The 21,077-nt window shown below is 44.5% G+C and overlaps 1 protein-coding gene across 3 annotated transcripts in view; it reads right to left on the reverse strand.

Moving 5' to 3' along the window:
- Positions 1–6,307: 6,307 nt before the first annotated feature.
- The window catches only part of ST6GALNAC5 (ST6 N-acetylgalactosaminide alpha-2,6-sialyltransferase 5), a 379,731-nt gene continuing 364,961 nt past the window's right edge, over positions 6,308–21,077 (reverse strand). For all 3 annotated transcript variants that reach the window (XM_068239195.1, XM_068239192.1, XM_068239193.1), the window contains one exon: positions 6,308–8,836. In XM_068239195.1, the coding sequence (XP_068095296.1) occupies positions 8,605–8,836 (232 nt within the window). In that variant the 3' untranslated portion in view covers positions 6,308–8,604. The remainder of the gene's footprint in view (positions 8,837–21,077) is intronic.

Below are 21,077 nucleotides of genomic sequence, written 5' to 3' on the forward strand. Positions count from 1 at the left end.
CAAGGCCAACAAGCCTATGCGAAGGAACGCAAGGCCAACAAGCCTATGCGAAGGAACGCAAGGCCAACAAGCCTATGCGAAGGAACGCAAGGCCAACAAGCCTATGCGAAGGAACGCAAGGCCAACAAGCCTGTGCGAAGGAACGCAAGGCCAACAAGCCTGTGCGAAGGAACGCAAGGCCAACAAGCCTGTGCGAAGGAACGCAAGGCCAACAAGCCTATGCGAAGGAACGCAAGGCCAACAAGCCTATGCCAAGGAACGCAAGGCCAACAAGCCTATGCCAAGGAACGCAAGGCCAACAAGCCTATGCCAAGGAACGCAAGGCTACCAGGCCTATGCGAATGAAAGCAAAGCTATCAAGCGTCTGCAAAATGAAAGCACAGCTATCAAGCGTCAGCAAAATGAAAGCAAAGCTATCAAGCGTCTGCAAAATGAAAGCAAAGCTATCAAGCGTCTGCAAAATGAAAGCAAAGCTATCAAGCGTCTGCAAAATGAAAGCAAAGCTATCAAGCGTCTGCAAAATGAAAGCCTGTGCGAATGAGCGCAAGGCTGACAAGCCTGTGCGAATGAACGCAAGGCTGACAAGCCTGTGCGAATGAACGCAAGGCTGACAAGCCTGTGCGAATGAACGCAAGGCTGACAAGCCTGTGCGAATGAACGCAAGGCTAACAAGCCTGTGCGAATGAACGCAAGGCTAACAAGCCTATGCGAATGAACGCAAGGCTAACAAGCCTATGCGAATGAACGCAAGGCTAACAAGCCTATGCGAATGAACGCAAGGCTAACAAGCCTATGCGAATGAACGCAAGGCTAACAAGCCTATGCGAATGAACGCAAGGCTAACAAGCCTATGCGAATGAACGCAAGGCTAACAAGCCTATGCGAATGAACGCAAGGCTAACAAGCCTATGCGAATGAACGCAAGGCTAACAAGCCTATGCGAATGCTAACAAGCCTATGCGAATGAACGCAAGGCTAACAAGCCTATGCGAATGAACGCAAGGCTAACAAGCCTATGCGAATGAACGCAAGGCTAACAAGCCTATGCGAATGAACGCAAGGCTAACAAGCCTATGCGAATGAACGCAAGGCTAACAAGCCTATGCGAATGAACGCAAGGCCAACAAGCCTATGCGAATGAACGCAAGGCCAACAAGCCTATGCGAATGAACGCAAGGCCAACAAGCCTATGCGGATTGAACGCTAGGCCAACAAGCCTATGCGGATTGAACGCTAGGCCAACAAGCCTATGCGAATGAACGCTAGGCCAACAAGCCTATGCGAATGAACGCTAGGCCAACAAGCCTATGCGAATGAACGCTAGGCCAACAAGCCTATGCGAATGAACGCTAGGCCAACAAGCCTATGCGAATGAACGCTAGGCCAACAAGCCTATGCGAATGAACGCTAGGCCAACAAGCCTATGCGAATGAACGCTAGGCCAACAAGCCTATGCGAATGAACGCTAGGCCAACAAGCCTATGCGAATGAACGCTAGGCCAACAAGCCTATGCGAATGAACGCAAGGCCAACAAGCCTATGCGAAGGAACGCAAGGCCAACAAGCCTATGCGAAGGAACGCAAGGCCAACAAGCCTATGCGAAGGAACGCAAGGCCAACAAGCCTATGCGAAGGAACGCAAGGCCAACAAGCCTATGCGAAGCAAAATGAAAGCAAAGCTATCAAGCGTCTGCAAAATGAAAGCAAAGCTATCAAGCGTCTGCAAAATGAAAGCAAAGCTATCAAGCGTCTGCATATAAATGCTAATGAATGCAAATGAATGCACGGCTGACAATCTTCTGTAAATTGAAGCAAAGCTATCATGCATATGTAAATAAAAGCAAGGCTGACAAGTATATGCAAATAAATGTAAGGCTTAACAAGCCTCTGCAAAAGAAATCAAGTCTTGCAAGCCTATGCAAAATGAAAGCAAGGCTAACAAGCATATGCAAATAAAATCAAGGTTAATAAGTCTCAGCAAATAAATGCAGGGCTAACCAGCCTAAGCAAATTATAATCTGCAGACAAATGCAAATCAGGGGACCACCTGAAATTATTCAGAGATTTGTTGGGTGAAAGTTTCTATACCCCCAATTCTGCCAATCAACTTTATTCCTGTGCAGGCTTGACCAGCTAATTTGTTATAATCCCAGGGAAGCCTATTGTTGCAATGGCAACATTCCACCTGCTTCATCCAGTCCTGCATCTATTCCTTGCTTGTTTGGACACAGGAGAAGAAATAACACAAAACATACAAGGGAAACCACTCTAATCTCAGCCATGTGAATGCATTTCCCCAGCAAATAATTATCAGTCCCCACAGCTAGCATGTAACAATCCTATGCAAATGCTAGACCTGAAAATTACTTCTGTAAACTCACAGGAATAGGATCAGGGGTAAGGGCTTTTAGCAATCGCTGAGCCCTATCTGGAGAAAAGAGAAACTTAGGGATTCTAATCTTTGTACTGTCCCCTCAGATTCGCCCCCCCAAGAAAATACATGGTAAACGCTACATCACCGTGTTGTCTGCCGACAGAGGATCCGCCATGACTTGCAACAGCAACCGCTCAGCCGGCGTCTCTGTCTCCTCCATTATACTGGAGTGATCCGGAAGTACCACATCCTTAAGCTTCTGCTGTGATCACTTCCTACGGCTGCTGGAGGACGGCGTTGTCCATATACAAAAATCTGACGCCGTCTCATTCTAGCCTTCTCCCCCTTGTCAGATGCCACTGTGCACCCGCGTGCACTCACCGCTCAAACTGCCCACCTGGCCGAGCTAAGTGAGATCATCTGCGACCCTTCAAGCTACCGAAGGGGGGAGATTCCCAGTGTCATAACACACACAGACATGATGACCACCTGGGAACAGAAGCACTATGTCTAACTATTGCAGGCAGGATAAACTTCCCAACGCCTGATCACAGGCCAGGATGGGATCTTATCCCAAACAAACTGCTCTGCATAGCTACACAAAGTCGCCAAATAGATAAATAAACTACAGCTGTCAACTGTGTCCTCGGCAGGCCGGAAACACAAGATACTGAGGGTAGCAGGGGGTGGGGGCCTTTTAAACTTCTTGTCAATTGTGTTTCCCTTGGAGGAGGAGCCTGGAGTCTCTCCTTTTCCTGCCGTACACTGAGATGGTTAGAGAAATACCGACTAACAGCTTGTACAATTAGCTAGCTGACTTAGGGGTTGATTCACTTTGTAGGATGAGATCCCCACACTTTAGCCCAATAGGCTGCCTGTCAAGTGACAGGCAGCCTATTGGGCCAATCAAAGTAAGGGGAACTCATTCTACAAAGTCACTGGACCTGACAGGGTCCTGAGTGGGACAATTGGAGCAGCTGTTTTGGGGGAGAGCGCGAGTGAGTAAGTTAGTAGAAGATGCTATAGCAGTAGGGTGCCTACTTTGAACATTTTACTTGTGCTGCCACACTAAGCTGCGCTGCTTGAGCAGTGTAGCTTAGTACATCAACCCCTATTGGTTTGTCTGTGAGCCAGATGTAGCCATCAAAAGAGCCACATCTGGCTCCTGAGCCATAAGTTCCCTACCCCGCCTTAGTACATACACATTGTTAGCTCTACCATTGTGACCAAATAACTTGCTACTATTTTGAAGACTACCTCATGGGGTGTGTATGAAAATAAAAAAAATCAATATTTATAATTTTGTTTTAACCAAGAATGACATTCCCGATATCCTGTTTTGAGAAACTTTACAGTATTTATTTACAGTAAAATCGGTCACTAGCCAAAATATATTATGAAAGGAATCTGTTTATCAGAACAACACATACACCCAATAATAAACACTGGGGGAGGAGCCGGGCGTCGCCGTGAGATAGAAATCAGTTTGTGTATAAAACTACGGGATCCGAAGTGGCGTCAGAGTGCGGCGGCAGCTGTGTGTCTATAGAAGCTGAGGAGTTTCCAATGTTAACGGAAATAGTCTGAGGTCGCCAGTTCTTCCGTCTCATCCACAGGAAGTCCAGCCTTCGGTAATTTGCTTGAGATACTTCTTTACAGAGAATGTCCAGGAGTGCATTCAACTTTGCAAATGGGTTTGTATTTATTTATTTTGAAGTTCAACCTGTTGAAGAGAACCTGTTTTTTTCCATTTTCATGTCTGGCCAGGAAGGGAGGGAAATTCTTCCAGATGGGTTCACTGGTAACAGTAAAAACTCAAGACTTTCTAACCCTTTTTATCACGCGATGCTGAACTATTTCTTTTTCCTGTACTTGGGGTTGAACATCGGCTTTGAAATACGAGGCCTAATCTGAAATCAGTGGTTGGATGAGGGCTGATGTAAGGCATTGTTACAGACTTTAATAGAACAGGGCATAATGGTGGTGTGCTGAAGTCCCTTTCTGCATGGAGTTTGTATGTTCTTCCTGTGGCATTTCTCCCACAGCCCGTGAATTGGCTCACTTTGGAGGGTGTCCATTAACAGTACAATATTTTCCTCAGCTGCAATTATTCAATCAGATTTTTACAATCCAATTGTACAGAAAGTCACACAGTATGTGTAAAAAAAAAAATCAACATAAACCAGTTCTGTGGTCAGTTGGAATACAGAATTTTGTTGATCAGAATGTTCAATTATACAACCATTTCTGTAGAAATAAAGTGTCCCAATCATCCCATTAATAGTAGCAATCTATAATTACCTTTCAATTACTTATGATACCACAAATCTGATCGAATGACCACATCTGAGGAAAATATTGTACCATTGATGGGCATCTTAAAGAGAATCTGTACTCTAAAATTCTTACAATAAAAAGCATACCATTCTATTCATTATGTTCTCCTGGGCCCCTCTGTGCTGTTTCTGCCACTCCCTGCTGCAATCCTGGCTTGTAATTGCTAGTTTTATGCAGTGTTTACAAACAAAAGACATGGCATGTGATAGGCCGAGAGGAGCTCAGTCTGTGACTCACACAGAGCTTGCAGGGGGCCTGGAGAGGGTGTGTATAGCTTCTATCCAATCACAAGCAGCACAGCACATTCCAGCCTGACTGCCTCAGCCCAACAGAGGACGGTAAAAGACATATAGAACGATCTGTCCCTGTGGATTGGCTCAGATGATAATAGCGGTAAGTCGTTTGTACCAAACGATAACGATCCATTCAAAGTGCAGTTGTGCTGAATTTTGCACTAACAGATTCCTATGTTTGCACTTCCGCTAAAGCTCCAATCAGAGAATAGTCCTTGTGTCATCGCTGCATTAAAATGCGAGCCAAGTAGCTTGTTGATAATCGGGGATCACTTGTTTTCCGATGACCGCGTTCTAGAGTGTGTTTATAGCTTTAGACCTGAGCAGTTCTGTGTAGGCTATCTCCTAAATAACTGGTTTAATTGGATTAGAATACAAGGCTAGAGATCTTCAGTCGCACCACTGATGCCCACCATCTCTTGGTGCCACACAGGCCCGGATTTACATCTCAGATGTCCTGGCACCTTAGACTTCGCCCTCCATTAACCTAAAAGACCCCACCAAACCGCCACGTAAGTCTGCTGGCTGTCCCAGTTGTCACTTCTCCCTTACTTCCCTTGCCCATCATAGGTAGCTACAGGTGCTCCTTAGTATTAGGTGGCCAGAGGTACCCTCAGTATTAAGTAGCTAGAGGTGCTCAGAAGTCATAGGTAGCTAGAGGAACCTCCGTATTAAGTAGCTAGTGGTGCCTCCAACTGAAGAGAGATCTTTTCAGTGAAATGCCGAGAACTGGGTGAGTAATGCTCTGCTTGGTACTCTGCATAGGGAAAGCAGGAGGGAGACGCTGGGGGGGGGGGGGGGGGGGGCGCCTTTTGATCACCAGGTGCCTGTAGGCACATGCCTACAGTAAAGAAATAAACAGAGGGGTACGGGATATCAACCCAAATAGGCTTGTCTCACCCATAGATATGATAATAGCAAACAAAAGAGTATAGGGAGCGCTGAGTTGGTGTAAAAATATATAAATTTATATTTAAATTTATATATTTTTATTTTTACACCAGCTCAGCGCTCCCTATACTCTTTTGTTTGCTACATGCCTACAGTACCTGAAATGGAAGTAGAAACACAGTACCTGGCACCAAATGCAGCAGGGCAGACACACCGGTGACAGGAACCGGAGCGTGCACGTCCAAAATGCAGTAGTAGTCCAGTGTAGTAGAAAGCAAAAGAGGAGGCACCGCTTTTTTAAAATCCCTTTATTCCGGTGGGGGAAGTAGCAGGTACATAGCAGTGGGGATACCCCCACTGCTATGTACCTGCTACTTCCCCCACCGGAATAAAGGGATTTTAAAGAAGCGGTGCCTCCTCCTTTGCTTTCTACTACACTGGATGCCTACAGTACCTTATGGTAAATATGGCCCTGGTGCCACATATAAGTTGTGTAGTAGGAAGTATGCAATATTGACTCTCCTCTTCATAGATATGAATGGAGACTGAGTTCCATTGTTTCGACAATTGCTCTTTCAGATTTTTTTTCTGTTCTATTTATATCCCCGGGGCACTGATCTCTCGAGACTAATCTCCCAAATAATGCTCGAGCGATTTTAAGATTTTTTTCAATCTGAATCGCTAATCACCCATCATGTGTCACCTAAGCTTAAGTGCCGATACTCACGGGGGCTCATTTACTGCAGCTCTTCTGGGCAGGAGGTCAACGGTAAACATAAGTTTCCTGCAAACCTGGCCGGATTTCTAATAACTGCTGTTACGTGATGAGAGTTTGTAAGTTTCAGATGAGTCTTAAATAGAGATGATCGGAGAATTGCAAATGTTTTCAACTTGAACACATGCAACTGCTGTGGCTTTTGTTCCAGTTTTACTCCATACCAACTGTAACCAGATTTGTATCAACTCAGTCATGAGCTTCTCGAAAGACAAATGCAGCAATAGCATCTCATGGATTGAAATTAGCCTCTGGCAATAAACCATAGTGAGGACTTCTGAACTTTATCTGTAGTGGTGCTCACATATTAGCAAGATTTCTTTTTCTTTGTTAACACAGATTGTCGAGGATTTCAACATCTATCTGCGTATGCATCCACATTGAGAAGACCGAGCAATCCCCAGAGTAAGCGTATGGCCCAGTGCAAGTGAATTAAAGAGTACCTCCAGTGTATTTTTAAATGAAGGTGATGGAATTCTTATAGTTCCTGAATGTAACTTTGGTGATTGAACAGGTGAATAACACACTCATTTGCCAGTAAATTGGAAGTGTTAAACTCCGCCTCCTGTTGAAAAAATGCCATACCATCAAACACCCCCCATCCAACCTCCAGTTTGGCTGCCGCAGCCTGATAGGTGGCTAATGAGCTGGAGTCATGCCACAGCACCACAGGTGTAGCTGGCTCTAGAGCTCCGGACTTCTCATTTGGCTTCAGGTTTGCGATGGGGGCCGGGTTTTCAAGATAAACCGTAACCAAGGATTGAACTGCATCCCAATCAGTAGCCGATACCCCCTTTTCCATGAGAATGTTTTCCTTTTCTCAAACTGATCATCAGGGGCTCTGTATGGCTGATATTGTGGTGAAACTCCTCCTACAGTGTGATGTCAGGACCATGGTGCTGACATCACACTGTGGGAGCCTTGTTGCATTGGGGGAAATAATAATGGTTTGCAAGAGGGCTAAAAGAAACTGGAACAAACAACCCTAAACGGGAAGGGGGAGCCTTCGACACCATTTGTCATCAGGACAAAAGGTTGTTGTATCATATTTTTCTAGACATTTTGGAACCAGGGAGACACTTAACGTCTGCATTAGTTATTATGATCAAAAGTAGAGATAGTGAGTGAAATCCTAAAAATTCCAAGTGGTAACAAATGTTATGGTGTAGCTTTAGTTGATTGGTCCGGTCCAATTTCAAGCTGCACATATTTGCATAGCATCAGCATAAAACCTTTATCAATTCTGAATTATTAGCATCTCATCAACCATTCCTAATGAGCAGTATAGCTATGCGGATTACCTGTACTGGTCATTAGGGATGGTTCATAAGATGCAAATTATTCAGAGTTAATGCAAAATTATACAAAAATTTCAATGCAAATTTATGCAGCTTAAAAATAGATCAGTCAACAGAATCTGAGGTGAGGTTCGATTGGTCCTTTTTTTAGGCTGCATACATTTGCATTTCATTGACCGCCCCTTCTTATCATATGCCTATGAATCTCCTTCACTGTTTAGATTTGAAGAAGTAACTTGGAGTAATAAAAGGTTTTCTAGTTACAGCTACTTTGTTTTCCTTAGGATGTACCCTGACCGGCTATCACAATCACTATCCTTTCAGCAGCCTTTACTATGGTGTGAAATGAGCCGACAAAGAGCTTGAATACTCTCACCACCTGATAGCCACCACATTTGAAGGTCCTCCTATGTTCTGCAATGATAACTAGCCCAGTAAAATCCTAGTATTTGAAGCCCTCAGCGTGGCCATAAATAAGACCAATACTTGTGATTTTAGGAAAGACTCTGCCCAAACCTCTCTAGCACACCACCAGCACCTGGCTGTACAGAACTGTGGGTAGCTTCTTGCCACGAGGTGTTCAGCTATATTACAGGACTCCAGAGGGCTGGACTTCCAATCGTAGGCTTCCTCTGTTCAGAACATTGGTTTTATGAACAAATGTTTCCCAGAATGTGCCTCCGGCTTCCAGTCCGGTAGAAAGAAGTTAATATTAAAGGTCCGTGCCCAGTTGGCAAAAACTTTTTTCTCTGTAATAAAGCGGTGGTGGCTTCCTTTCCTCCCGCGCTCGTGAGAGATGTACATTTTGCACTCGTCTGGCCCCAGAGGCTCATAGTAATGGTACGGCACCGATGTGTGGTTGGGAGACCTGTGGACGAGAACAGAAATTAAATAATTTCATGCATCTCAAAGCAGAAAGAGTTGGTCTACAGAGAGTTGACACGGCTAAATGGGTTGAAGGGATTTTTGTGTGTCTAATATACACATCAATGGTGTATACTAACATATATGCGAACAAGCAAAACGATAAAGAAATGTTGATTAACATCATTGTCCTTAACAACTTCCAATGCCCGAGCAGGATCAATCGGCAGCTGAAGCGGTCCTTATTGGCCATTTCAGCCGACCATTATCGCATGTGTGTTCATACCTTTAGAGGCTGAGGATCAACAGGACAGCCAGGCAATTTGCATTGTTTAACCCTTTAGCAGCCAATTTATTTAGAGGCTTGCAAGTGCCCCCGGCCAATTTATTTTAGCACTTTTTGTTTCATTTATGTGTTACATTTCTTTGCTACTAATTAGTACTGCTGTAATGTGTATTTATGGCCACTTGTCACTAGAGGGCAGTGTAAGACAATAACAGAGGACTTCTGCTTTCAGTTGCTATATCCTCTGCTAGCAGAGAGAGATCAAAGCATTTCAAAAATTTACAACACAACAAGTTTAGCCGGCTGAGGTCAAGAGCAGTGCAATTATCTCAAATTAGATAACTCTATTGAAGCTGTAATGGGCTAAAAGGAAATTAACCACTTACTGACAAGCAGGCGTATTAAAACTGATAGGGGTTTACACAGACATATTGTAACGAAAAATCCGCAACGCCGGATGGATTGCGGAAATATGGTCGCATCCAGTCCGGCAAGCGGACTTTCCAACGCGGGATGCGGAAATTCGTCCGCATCCGCTGCGCTAAACCGTCTGAGCACTCTGCTCCAAACTCACCAGCATGCTGCTCACCAGGGCTCTGCCATCTTGCCTCTAGGGGGCGGGCACGCACGGCAGACACGCCTTTATACTCTTAGAAAGCGTGTCAGCTGACCTGGAGGTCAGCTGACATTTTAGCCTGCTCTGATTGGTTGCTGCCTGGGGTGGAGACTTCTCTCCCAGGCAGTATATAAGGAAGTGTTTTTCAGTCACACTTCGTCTGTGTTTGCGATACCCTGTGTCAGCACTCAGACCTAGTCTGCCTTGTATTTGAGATTGTGTTATATATTGGTTTATCGCCAATATATACACATATTATACTGCCTTGATTTATCGTGTATGATTCTGTGCTTGTCTTGACTACTCCTCTGCTTCCTGATTTTGTACTTCGCCAGCCCGTACCGTTATCGACTATTGGCTTGGTTTCCGACTATTCTCTTGTCTCACTTTTCTGTACTGCTGCCGCCTGATCTGTTGCCGAACCTCATTTTGTCTGATCTTTCTCCCTTCAGTGGAACGTCTCCCACTGTAGGGTTCTATCAGAGGCTTGCCTCTTGAGACGACCGCCACTAGCAAACCCTTGTTGCTAGAGGCCGAGAATCCTCCACTCCGTCCTTTGGAGGATCTCACACACAGGGTTCCCATTCAGAGGTAACCACACCTCTGAGGAATTACGGTGTGGTGGATATTTCCACAGACTTGAATTTACGCTGTATATTATTATTGTTGTCTGCTGTTCCAGCTTGCTGGAGGTTGTATCTCCGTGCCCTATAGAGATACTCTTTTGTACCAAGCACCCTCTTGCATACGATTGTTTCGTGTCACGCTATACTTGCATTATTGGTGATTCTGCAGATCACCATATAATCAGGTATAGCATCTGTATTATTGGTGATACTGCAGATCACCAATGATCAGAATATCTGTGCTTGCTGACACCAATTGTTACACATATGTGGTGGACCTTGAAGTTTTTTGCAATAGGCAGGTCCAAAATACGTGTAAATTTACAGAACAGGCCGTCATTTTTGGATTAGGAGATGACTCTAATATAACAATCCCGGCGGCTATAGTGGCTAAGAAATTAATAGCCCTTAAATGGAAAAGTGCAATTGCACCAAAGGAATTTAAAGGAATAGATAAGGGAGATGGGAAATTTTCTTGAAAATGGAGGAGTGGGAGATAGACGAACGGGTCCCTTGTAGAAAACTAGATAAGTGGCGAGCAAAATGGCTGGAGACATGCAATTAGTAATGTTATTGGGGAGGAAGTGGTGTGTGGGGATGGAGTCCAGGGCAGTAAGATAAGAACGGAAAGGGTTGAATGATGGATGACTGATCGAGTCGTAGTGTGTGTGGGGGGGGGGGGGGGGGGGGGTTCGGGGGTAGGGTAAGTGGAGAAGGAGCTCAGGGTGGTAAGAACGGGGTGGACTGAATGATGGATGACTGATCGTGTCGTAGTACGTGAGTTTGGGGGGGTGGAGAAGGAGCTCAGGGTGGTAAGAACGGGGTGGACTGAATGGTGGAGGTTTGATTAAGTTAAAGCTTTAAAAATAGGAAGATAAGTTGTGCAATGATTGTATACAGAAAAGTAAAGTTTGCCTCTTTATATACGTTCCAAAAAGGATTTATATTGAGAATCAGTGTAATAAAGCAACCTTATAAAGACGACCAATGATGATAGATCAGCTCAACTCAGGAGCACGGCTTTGAAGTTATGTACCTACTGGTTGAGCATATGACTACCGTAATCTGAGGGAAAGAAGAAGGGGAAGGAAAGAGGAAAAGAAAAAAAAACAAAAACAAACAAACAAAAAAGTCCTGCTAGAGCCTCTTAACAGCTCCAGGACGTTTTTATAAGTCAAACAGCGCTGCTCCCGTGTGTGCACGTGCGTTCCCGCGCTGTGCACATAAGATCAGTGGGAACCCCCCCCCCCCCCCCCCCCGAAAATACACCTTTATTTCCAAATAATATATTGTCACCATATTTTGTACTAGGTACATAATTCAAATCTTGTGATAACCAGGACAAGTAGGAAGATAAAATGTGTGGGTTTTATGCACAGTAGCAGTGTTTATATTAAAACTATAGGGGATGAAATTTCAGAAAGTGTATTTTTTCCTTTTTCCCTTTAAAATTCCTAGAAATTAAAATAATTACTGAAAACAAATATCAACCCCAAAAATCCTAATTAGTGGTGAAAAAAACAAGATATAGATCATTTCATTGTGATTAGTAGTGATTACGCTATTGGCAAATTAAAGGGATGAGCACTGAAAGGTGAAAATCGCTCTTGTCCGTTAGGGTAAAAACCCCTTTGGGGTGAAGTGGTTAAAGGGGAACTCCAGCCTAAACAAAAATACTGTCATTAAGTTACATTAGTTATGTTAATAAAAATAGATAGGTAATATAATCTTTTACCCACCCTGTTTTAAAAGAAAAGGCAAATGTTTGAGATTTCATGGGGGGAGGCATCTTTGTCATGGGGACAGCCATCTTTTAAGTTTAAAGGAGGTGACAGGGAGCATAAGTCACAGTTCCAACTGTCCTGTGTCCTGATCAGCCCTCCCAGCTGCACATGCCAAGCTTCAAATCTCAAATTCAAAAAAATAAATAAAAAAAATTGCACCAAAACAGCAGAAGGAGAACAACAACATCAGAAATCCCATCATGCTTTGCACAGCATCAGGGGAAAAATGCCCAGGCAGTTTTCTTCTGTGCAACTAAAATGAGGCTTCGGTAAGAAAAACAAAGTTCTGAAGCTGTGAAACTGTTAAAGAAACACCAAGCCTTTTAAGTCCTGCTGAGTAGATTTTTAGTCTGGAGGTTCACTTTAATATGGCAGCCTATATATCCCTCTAAGGCCCAGTGCACACCAAAACCGCTAGCAGATCCGCAATACACTAGCGGTTTTGGGAGCTGATTTCAGAGGTTCTAGGTATGTTTAGAGAGGTTTTCTAAACATACCTAGCGGTTTTGCGTGCGTTTTTGTGTAGCAGATTACACATATTGTTACAGTAAAAGCTGTTACTGAACAGCTACTGTAACAAAAATGCCTGGCAAACCGCTCTGAACTAGCGTTTTTCAGAGCGGTTTGCGTTTTTCCTATACTTTACATTGAGGACGAAACGCTTCCGAAAACCGCAAACGCGCAGCAGGAGGCGCGTTTGCGGCTTGGCAAAAACCGCAAACCGCCGGTGTGCACCATCCCATTGCAATACATTAGACAAGCATTTTTAGAGGCGAATGCGGCCCAAAAACCGCTCGGTGTGCACTGGGCCTAACTTCAGTTTTTCTTTGAGCACTGCAAACCATACAAGAAAGCCTATTCAGTAGGCCATACCAGTGTTTTCATGCAGACACTTGTACTGCCATTCCAAGATCTTTTTACCAGGCCAGGATGCTGTATGTTGGTATTTACTGTGATGGCTCAGATCCCCCCTGTGTATAGACTCACACATCAATATGGATTTTACACTAGAGCGTTTGAAATCTTTTCAAATGCGGCATCTTACTGACGGTGTAAACCAGTCCTTAAACCGGTGTACCCTTTAAACAGGATTAAATCTACCTGCTTTATACCAGCCGCCCGCCCCTTTCTCTGCTAATGAAACAAGCCAGGCAATCACAAAATACGCTTTTTTCCCTTGTTTGCAGTGAATTCATTAACATCGGCAAAATTAATTTTGTGGCTACGGAACTGCTTGTGTCAGCAGAAGAAGCCCTGAAAGCGGTTAGTCTTCGTAAACTGCCTGTCTCGCAGATGACACGCCACAGATACGCAACCTAATCGCGGGAGCCAAGGTACAGGCTGGGCTGTAACACTTTTCAGATCTGTCTATTTACCTCCCGTTTTTAATTTACAAGGGCAAACACGGATTTACAGATTTGTCTTTGGAGATTTTATCCTTGACGGCTCTGCCAAATTTACAACTTCCATTCTGCTAAGCGGCGCGCGGGTCAGCTCCCGGCTCCAACCAGCTACTCTATGAAATGAATGTTTAAAGGAACAGCATTGCGAAAATTGTAAAATTTAAAGTACCTGTAAACATATACCAATAAGAAGTACATTTCTCCCAGAGTAAAATGTGCTATAAATGACGTTTCTCTTATGTTGCTGTCACTTACAATAGGTAGAAGAAATCTGACAGAACCGACAGGTTTTGGACCAGCCCATCTCCCGATGGGGGGGATTCCCAGTTTTTTTTATTTATTTTCGAAAGCATTTAGTGACTGGCAGTTACTCCATCCAACTGCCAACAAAGTGTGCAGCGAGCAGGGAGGCTGTCTAGCAGATTTGTTTAAATCCTTTTCAGTGATCTTCTTTATAAAGAATAAAGGCCATGCTGAGAATCCCCCATAAGGAGATGGGCTAGTCCAAAACCTGTCGGTTCTGTCAGATTTTTACTACCTACCTGTAAGAGACAGCAACATAGGAGAAATGTCAATAATAACATATTTTACTCTGGGAAAGATGTAATTCTTATTGTTATATGTCTACATGTACTTTAAATTTTACGGTTTTTGCGATAGTGAATAGAGGAGTTTCAAAAATTCATGTTATCATGTCCAGTGGTCATATCAGGAGCATTGCGTTCTCTGCGTGGGATAGAGTGTAATTAAGAGGAACTGTAAGGACATAGAGTAGAATGCAGTCAATTATTAAATATCCTGGTTTTAGCATAAGAAACATTCCCTATAGTTATATATTGATGTATATTGGTACATAACCCCGCCCTCCTACTGAGGCTTATCCTAGACTGTATATTAAGCCGAACACTCTCTCCCCCAAAACCACACCCTGAGCATTCTGGGTATTTTTAACTGGCTTTAGAACTTTCAGTGACGAACATTCCGCAGAGATCACTTGCCAGTACTAAAGATGTTGCCGCCTGGATACATCTTAAAAAGTAAATCAGTGAGAGGCCCATTTTACAAAGGGCAAACACTGACTAAATAATTTATAAATGAATATTGTAAAACAATAAGCAATTTTATGCATGATGTTATTTTGGTTACAGTTGCTCTTTAAGCAGTGGCAGTGATACAGGACCATGGGCACCCCCCTTTCCCCCTGCATGCGGAATGGTACAACTGAGATGTCTGTCGGGGACTGACATTATAACACACAACACACAAAGGAATAATACAATGTCCTTTTACCCAATACATGTCTGGCTTCTATGCCCCTTCCCTCCAATACATGTGTCGCTAGAATGCCCCTCCCCTCCAATAAAGGTGTGGCTAGTATGCCCCTTCCCTCCAATATATGTGTGGCTAGTATGCCCCTCCCCTCCAATACATTTGTGGCTAGTATGCCCCTCCCCTCCAATACAAGTGTGGCTAGTATGCCCCTCCCCTCCAATACAAGTGTGGCTAGTATGCCCCTCCCCTCCAATACAAGTGTGGCTAGTATGCCCATTCCCTCCAATACAAGTGTGGCTAGTATGCCCCTCCCCTCCAATACAAGTGTTGCTAGTATGCCCCTTCCCTCCAATACATGTGTCGCTAGAATGCCCCTCCCCTCCAATAAAGGTGTGGCTAGTATGCCCCTTCCCTCAAATACATGTGTGGCTAGTATGCCCCTCCAATACATGTGTGGCTAGTATGCCCCTCCAATACAAGTGTGGCTAGTATGCCCCTCCAATACAAGTGTGGCTAGAATGCCCCTTCCCTCCAATCCATGTGTGGCTAGAATGCCCCTTCCCTCCAATATATGTGTGACTAGTATGCTCCTTCCCTCCAATACAAGTGTGGCTAGTATGCCCCTTCCCTCCAATACAAGTGTGGCTAGTATGCCCCTTCCCTCCAATACAAGTGTGGCTAGTATGCCCCTCCCCTCCAATACATGTGTGGCTAGTATGCCCCTCCAATACATGTGTGGCTAGTATGCCCCTCCAATACAAGTGTGGCTAGTATGCCCCTCCCCTCCAATAAAGGTGTGGCTAGTATGCCCCCCCCTCCAATCCATGTGTGGCTAGTATGCCCCTTCCCTCCAATACATGTGTGGCTAGAATGCCCCTTCCCTCCAATACATGTGTGGCTAGAATGCCCCTTCCCTCCAATACATGTGTGGCTAGTATGCCCCTTCCCTCCAATATATGTGTGGCTAGTATGCTCCTTCCCTCCAATACAAGTGTGGCTAGTATGCCCCTCCCCTCCAATACATGTGTGGCTAGTATGCCCCTTCCCTCCAATATATATGTGTGGCTAGTATGCCCCTTCCCACCAATACATGTGTGGCTAGTATGCCCCTTCCCTCCAATACATGTGTGGCTAGTATGCCCCTCCCCTCCAATACAAGTGTGGCTAGTATGCCCCTCCCCTCCAATACATGTGTGGCTAGTATGCCCCTTCCCTCCAATACAGGTGTGGCTAGTATGCCCCTTCCCTCCAATACATGTGTGGCTAGTATGCCCCTTCCCTCCAATAAAAGTGTGGCTAGTATGCCCCTCCCCTCCAATAAAGGTGTGGCTAGTATGCCCCTCCCCTCCAATAAAAGTGTGGCTAGTATGCCCCTCCCCTCCAATACAAGTGTGGCTAGTATGCCCCTCCCCTCCAATACATGTGTGGCTAGTATGCCCCTTCCCTCCAATACAGGTGTGGCTAGTATTCCCCTTCCCTCCAATACATGTGTGGCTAGTATGCCCCTTCCCTCCAATAAAAGTGTGGCTAGTATGCCCCTCCCCTCCAATAAAGGTGTGGCTAGTATGCCCCTCCCCTCCAATAAAAGTGTGGCTAGTATGCCCCTCCCCTCCAATAAAAGTGTGGCTAGTATGCCCCTCCCCTCCAATAAAGGTGTGGCTAGTATGCCCCTCCCCTCCAATAAAAGTGTGGCTAGTATGTCCCTCCCCTCCAATAAAGGTGTGGGTAGTATGCCCCTCCCCTCCAATAAAAGTGTGACTAGTATGCCCCTCCCCTCCAATACAAGTGTGGCTAGAATGCCCCTCCCCTCCAATACAAGTGTGGCTAGTATCCCTCCTATCACCCTTTTCATACAAGTGTGGCCAGTAAGCCTCTCGTACCCAATAAAAGAGTGTCTAATATACCGTACTTTCCCTCCCTCCACCACCATCATACAAGTGTGGCCAGAGTGCTTCCTCCCCATTTATTGCCGAGTAGCCAACGAAGCAGTCTTACATGCTTTCAGCACCCGATAGTCCTCTCTCCTCTGCAGCCACACTACACCTCCGCTGAACAGATTTCTAATACACTTTTCTGACACTCTATGCAGTACATTACACGTGACAGGATTCCGCCACTGCATATAATCAGAACACAATCGTATTACTCTCTGCACAGTGGTCATGTCTTGTGTCCTGTGCATAAAATGTAATAACATCGTATTGCGCATATGCTGGGTGGTTTAGCCATATTGGGTGTGAGTTCTATAAATACTTTTACAGATCTGTAGTATAACCATTTTCATAGGACAGGCCATGTTGGGGGAGACGTGCTCTATGTATAGAGATTTCAAATTAAAAATCAGTAAAAAGGTGCCCTCTATGCTAAAAATGATAGTGAGGTGGATGGGATGACTTTAAAGGACAACTGAGGTGACATGTGACATGATGAGATAGACATGTGTATGTACAGTGCCAAGCACACAAATAACTAGGCTGTGTTCCTTTTTTTTCTTTCTCCGGCTGAAAGAGTTAAAAATCAGGTATGAAAGTGACAGTTGACTGGGTCAGACTAAAGCGTAACCCTCAATAATATAATTGCAGCCATAAAACACTTTCCTGGCAGTAAATGGCTTCTGAGAGCCGGAAAGAGATACAAAATGGACAATAGTTCATAGATTTTAGCTCTGGCATACTTCAATGAATGTGTCATTGAGAAGAGGCTATGAAACAGTAAAAACTTAAAAAGTAGATTTAAATATAAAATAAGAATGTGAGACAACTAAAAAATGTCATTTTTAGAATAGGCAGGATAGATACAATTGTTTATCTCATTACATTATTTTCACCTTGGATGTCCTTTAAAACAGCACAAAACAATAGTGGTAATCAGAGTCCTGATTAAGCAGCATCCATAGAAGAATCAAGGTAACTAATTTAAAGAGTCCTCGGCTACTCTCCCAGTAGCAGAGATGGATTAAGATGAACTGGGGCCCTAGGCAAGGTATTAGAATTGTGCCCCCCCTTGTGGTCCTTTTGGTAAGCTGAAGTAAAGAAGAGTGGTCAAAGAAGGTGACAAATGGGCCCCTTGACATCCACTAGGCCCCAGGCACCTGCTTAGGTTGCCTGGAGGATGATCCTGCTCTATCTGCCCAGTAGTAATAATTCAGTCAGAGTACTCCATAAAGACTACTACTCATCAGTAAGATCAGACTCAGGTCCATAAACATCTCATAAAAGAGTCACACAGATAATGCCCGTGTCCAGTGTTGGTGTTCAAATTCAGATAAAAACAAATACTCTCATTTTATAACAGACGCCAACAGGGGACGTTCATTAAGGCCTTTTTCACATCTAAAATCGCAATTGCTGACGCCATCATTTTGCGATTTTGTGAGACATTATTTTTAGCGCCTCCCGGCGCATACTTGCACGTAGTGATTATTTGTAAAGTGCTTCTCTAAGCGCTTTTGCAGAGCGATTTTTTTTTTCACTTCCTGACGCAAGTGAACTCTTTGACCCGGAAAACAATAAATACAATGTATTTATTCTTAAAAGCGCTGAGGAAATTGCTGTACAAAGTGCTTTTTCAAGCATTTAGCGATTTTCCTATACCTGCCATTGAGGCAAATCTCCCCAAAAATGATGCAGGCAGCGCTTTGGTGAGCGGATCGCCATCGATCCGCTCAGATGTGAACACTCTCATAGGGAGTCATTGCACAAGCGCTTTTAGATTTTGAAAATCACCAAAAGGGCCCTTAGTGTGAACAAGCCCTTACTTTTGCTTCACGGCCCGTTTTCCGTCACTCTGATACGTCCTCATTCCGGCTTTGGAAGTGGGAAGTATGGAGTCATGTGAAATTCACTATGAAACACAAGTAAGTGAACTCTTCATGACCCTGTCCGCTTGTGCGGTACTGAAATGGTGCTAAAGTGTGACATTCTGGAGTATTTGGGTGTTCTGAATTTAATATGCCGAAAGTGAACATCAACACCACGGGTGTCTTCACACTGCAAATGGGGGCGGCTACCAACACCATAAGAGCACGGTCACAGCACTCTCTCAAACTCCTGCTTTACAGCCACCATCTCACTCTCTTGAAACTATGCATACAGATGCACAAACACTATCGTCCACAGGGACTGGGACTCAGTCCCTAAGCTGTACAGACACATTGCTAGTCTACAGGCTAGCTACCAGTGGCGTCGCTAGGGCCTGTGATCTGGGCCACCGCCCCCCGAACCTGTTGCCATGGTGCCCTGGATCAGATTGAGCGGCAGGAGGGGGCACTGGGTGGAGCAGTGGGGGAGCGGGCATAGTGTAGTTAAAAACTCACCTTCCGTTCCGATCCCCGCAGGCACAGCCTCCATTTTCTTCCTACTTCCTCCCCCGGGCACCTGTCACCTTGGTTACAGCACCCCCTGTGATGACGTTACCGATGTCATCACAGGGGGCGCTGTTATCAATGCGAGGGACGCCATGACAGGAAGTAGGAAGAAGATGGAGGCTGTGCCTGCATCGATCGAAAGGTGAGTTTTTAATTACACTATGTCCGCTCCCCCGTCACTCCGCCCATCGCCCCGCCTCGTTACCTTCCTATCTAACCTATACTGGGGAAGCTACCTATCTAACCTATACTGGGGGAAGCTACCTATCTAACCTACACTGGAGTCACCTACCTATCTAACCTATACTGGGGGCATCTTCCTATCTAACCTATACTGGGGGAAGCTACCTATCTAAAGTACACTGGAGTCACCTACCTATCTAACCTATACTGGGGGCATTTATCTATCTTACCTATACTGGGGGTACCTACCTATCTAACCTATACTGGGGACATCTATCTATCTAACCTACACTGGACTCACCTACCTATCTAACCTATACTGGGGGCACCTACCTATCTAGCCTATACTGGGAGCGTCTATCTAACCTATACTGAGGGGTACCTACCTATCTAACCTATACTGGGGGCATCTATCTATCTAACCTATAATGGGGGCATCTATCTATCTAACCTATACTGAGGGCACCTACCTATCTAACCTACACTGGAGTCACCTACCTATCTAACCTATACTAAGGGCACCTACCTATCTAGCCTATACTGGGAGCATTTATCTAACCTATACTGAGGGGTACCTACCTATCTAACCTATCAGGAAGCCAGCACCTATTCAGTGTAAGGAGTCCTTAGGCAAGACTCCCTAACACTGCTACTGCCTATAGAGTGTGCCCTAGGGGCTGCAGCTCAATCCCTTTCAGTTCACCAGAAGAAAAGCGCGATATAAATGTTATTTGTCTTGTCTTACATTTAGAGTTTCGGTCCTCTTTAACTGATTTTCTGTAGAAGTTACTGCGAAGCAGGAAACTTGTTATTTGATAAAATCTCACAGTTCTAATTCCCCTCCCTCTGCTTTTATGCCAGCCGCCGTTTCCCCGCACCGCGTGCGACATGAATTAACATACTCCGAAAATTAGCCTGTCTCAGATCTTCTGTTCAATCTAAAAAGAATAACATTTTTATTGTGTTTCTTTCCCGCGAAAGTTTTCATTGGTGTGGAAATCTGAAAAAGAGTAAAAGTTCTGCACAAAAACTTGGCTTTATATTTAAACCTAATAAAAATAACATACAGGAGTCTCGGCACGCGTCATAAAGGTTCAATAAACGGCCAAAACGATTGAAAGACTTTGATGTTATTACAAAGTCCTGACTGATTGGCGTATATATCAGCCAGACTGCACTATTGTCTGTGGCGATGTCTGGTCCCCCCCATTCTGCTTCCCATACCCCTTCCTCTGCCCCACACCCACTTATCTGTCTTACGGACAAAGGAATATTTCTTAAAGGGGAACTTTAGCGAAAAGGGGGAAAAAAAGAAATCAATACATTGCAAAGTGAGAAGTTAAAACATAAAAGAGAGATCAAGAAATGATTGGTATTCACCATGTAATTTGTTTCTTGTTGTTTAATTAACAATGAGCCTGCAGGTCATCATCTTTACTACTGGTAGACAAGAAAAAAAAAACTAGACAGCACCAACTGCAATTATTTATAACCACACCCACTAACATTTTGATAGGCTAAAAGGTTGTTTTTTTATAGATGTACATAGGGAGATACTGGTTGCTTGGCAGTTGGAACAGCTTTTATTTCCCACAATGCAACAAGGCTCACTGACAGGAAACTGTCAGGACCTACACCCTGACATCACACCGTGGGAGGGGTATGCACAAATTTTACTATTGTAAGTAAGGGTGGTTGTGCAGGGCTGA

This window comes from Hyperolius riggenbachi, chromosome 6 (assembly GCF_040937935.1).
Source record: "Hyperolius riggenbachi isolate aHypRig1 chromosome 6, aHypRig1.pri, whole genome shotgun sequence".
Classification (NCBI taxonomy): domain Eukaryota; kingdom Metazoa; phylum Chordata; class Amphibia; order Anura; family Hyperoliidae; genus Hyperolius; species Hyperolius riggenbachi.